At 68.7% G+C, this 1,644-nt stretch overlaps 1 protein-coding gene across 1 annotated transcript in view; it reads left to right on the forward strand.

The window, feature by feature from the left end:
* The window catches only part of CABIN1 (calcineurin binding protein 1), an 89,686-nt gene that overhangs the window by 74,978 nt on the left and 13,064 nt on the right, over positions 1–1,644 (forward strand). Inside the window, 2 exon segments of the mRNA XM_014533352.1 lie at positions 1–119; positions 1,394–1,463. The exon segment at positions 1–119 is cut by the window's left edge and continues 45 nt beyond it. Of these exon segments, the coding sequence (XP_014388838.1) occupies positions 1–119; positions 1,394–1,463 (189 nt within the window).

The following is a 1,644-nucleotide window of genomic DNA, read 5'->3' on the forward strand; positions in this document are numbered from 1 at the left end:
CACCGCCACCTCCTGCCCTCTCTCCATGTCAGCTTCCACCCCAGACCCGTCCAAGGACCCCGGGCCCCCCCAGCCACACAGGCCCGAGGCCACCCCCAGCAGGGCCTCCCCCGGCCCAGGTGAGTCCAGTCCTGTCCATCGGTGGGGTGAGGCCCCTCCCATCAGCCACAGCAGGTCGGCTCCTGCCTGAGGAGTGGGAGGGGGTGGGGCGGGGCCCCCTGCAGCCTGGTGATCCCTGAGCTGGGAGTGGGGGTGCGGCAGGGCCCCCTGCTACTCGCCAGCCGCTCACCCCAGGGCACACCCTGCACCTCCTCTCTGAACCTCACCCTTCAGTGCCTCAGTCTCCCCGTCTGTAGAGTGCGGTGAGGAGGGCGGGACCCGGCCCCGGTTTAACTGTTTCCTCCTCCCAGGAAGGCTGAGGCTGAGGCTTTATCTCTTTATCTTGGGATCAACAGATAAAGGGATGAAGTCCTCAGGAGCAGACGTGGGGTGGGTGCGGCCCTGTGCACACGTGTGACCTCACAGGCCTGTGAGTGGGGGTCAGGGGCAGGCTGATGGGCTCATGGAGAAAGAGGGCCTGCCTCCTGCAGGGCGCCATCTGCGCAGGGCAGGAGGCCTGCTCTCCCTGCCCCGGGGCCCAGGAGGGCGCACAGGAGCCCAGGAGCCCCCTCCTGCCCGCGCTGTGTGCGGACAGTCTGTTGCCCTTATTGCCAGGCGCTGGTGGGGCAGGCAGTGGCTCAGGCCCGGCAGCAGGGCAGGCAGGGGCTGTCATTCCTGCCAGGGTGGGCGTGGCCCCTCACCTGCAGGAGGAGGCGGGTGCTCCTGGCAGAGGGCACTCCATGGGCAGAGTAGGAGGGAGGGGAGGAGCGCTGGCCAGTGTGGCAGGGGATTCTGGGCCCCGGTAAGGAGGAGGAGGGGCAGGATCAGGACCCGGACCCTGGAGAGGCTTGGATGCAGCTGGGAGTGGAGCGGAGGGGGGCGGGGCTGGGGCCTGGGAGCAAGCAGGCGGCTGGCTATTGGTGCCGTATCCGTCCCTCGGGCCCATCCAGTCCTTGGCTCAACCAAGGCCAGTTCCTGGCCCTGCCCCGTGCCAGGGAAGGTGTGGCCTGGTGGGAGGGCACGGTGCCAACATACCGCTCCATCCACTCTGGTCGTAGCAGTTCTGACTGACTCTTTCTGATCGCCCTTCCTGTGAGCTGGGCGGTGGGGGCTCGTGCCTCGGTGTGGCCACCCCTGTGTCAGGCGCACACGGTCCAGGTGCGGGGAGGGGCGATGGCGGTTTCCTGCCAGCACCAGCCTGGCCTCACTAGGCCTTGTCCCAGGGCATGGGGGGGGGTGTCCCTGTCTCTCGGGCCGGGTGAGGATGTAACCATGGCCCCCCGTGTGCCCACAGAGGGAGAGGAGCTGGCAGGAGGGGCAGAGGGTGCCGGCTTCCCGCCCCAGGAGCCGCAGGGCCCTGAGCAATTCCCAGCAGCGGTGCCTCCCTTCCTTGGAAGGATGGGGGTACAGGCAGGGGAGGCCCCGGGGATGGGTAGGACAGGAGCCCCGAGAGTCCCCCTTCCCACCCTCAGCTCCACAAGGGGAAGCGAGGGCAGGCGGAGCCCAGGCCCAGCTGCTTACGGGGCGGAGGGGTGCCCAATGGGA

The sequence above is a fragment of the Myotis brandtii genome, unplaced genomic scaffold (assembly GCF_000412655.1).
Source record: "Myotis brandtii unplaced genomic scaffold, ASM41265v1 scaffold97, whole genome shotgun sequence".
Lineage (NCBI taxonomy): Eukaryota > Metazoa > Chordata > Mammalia > Chiroptera > Vespertilionidae > Myotis > Myotis brandtii.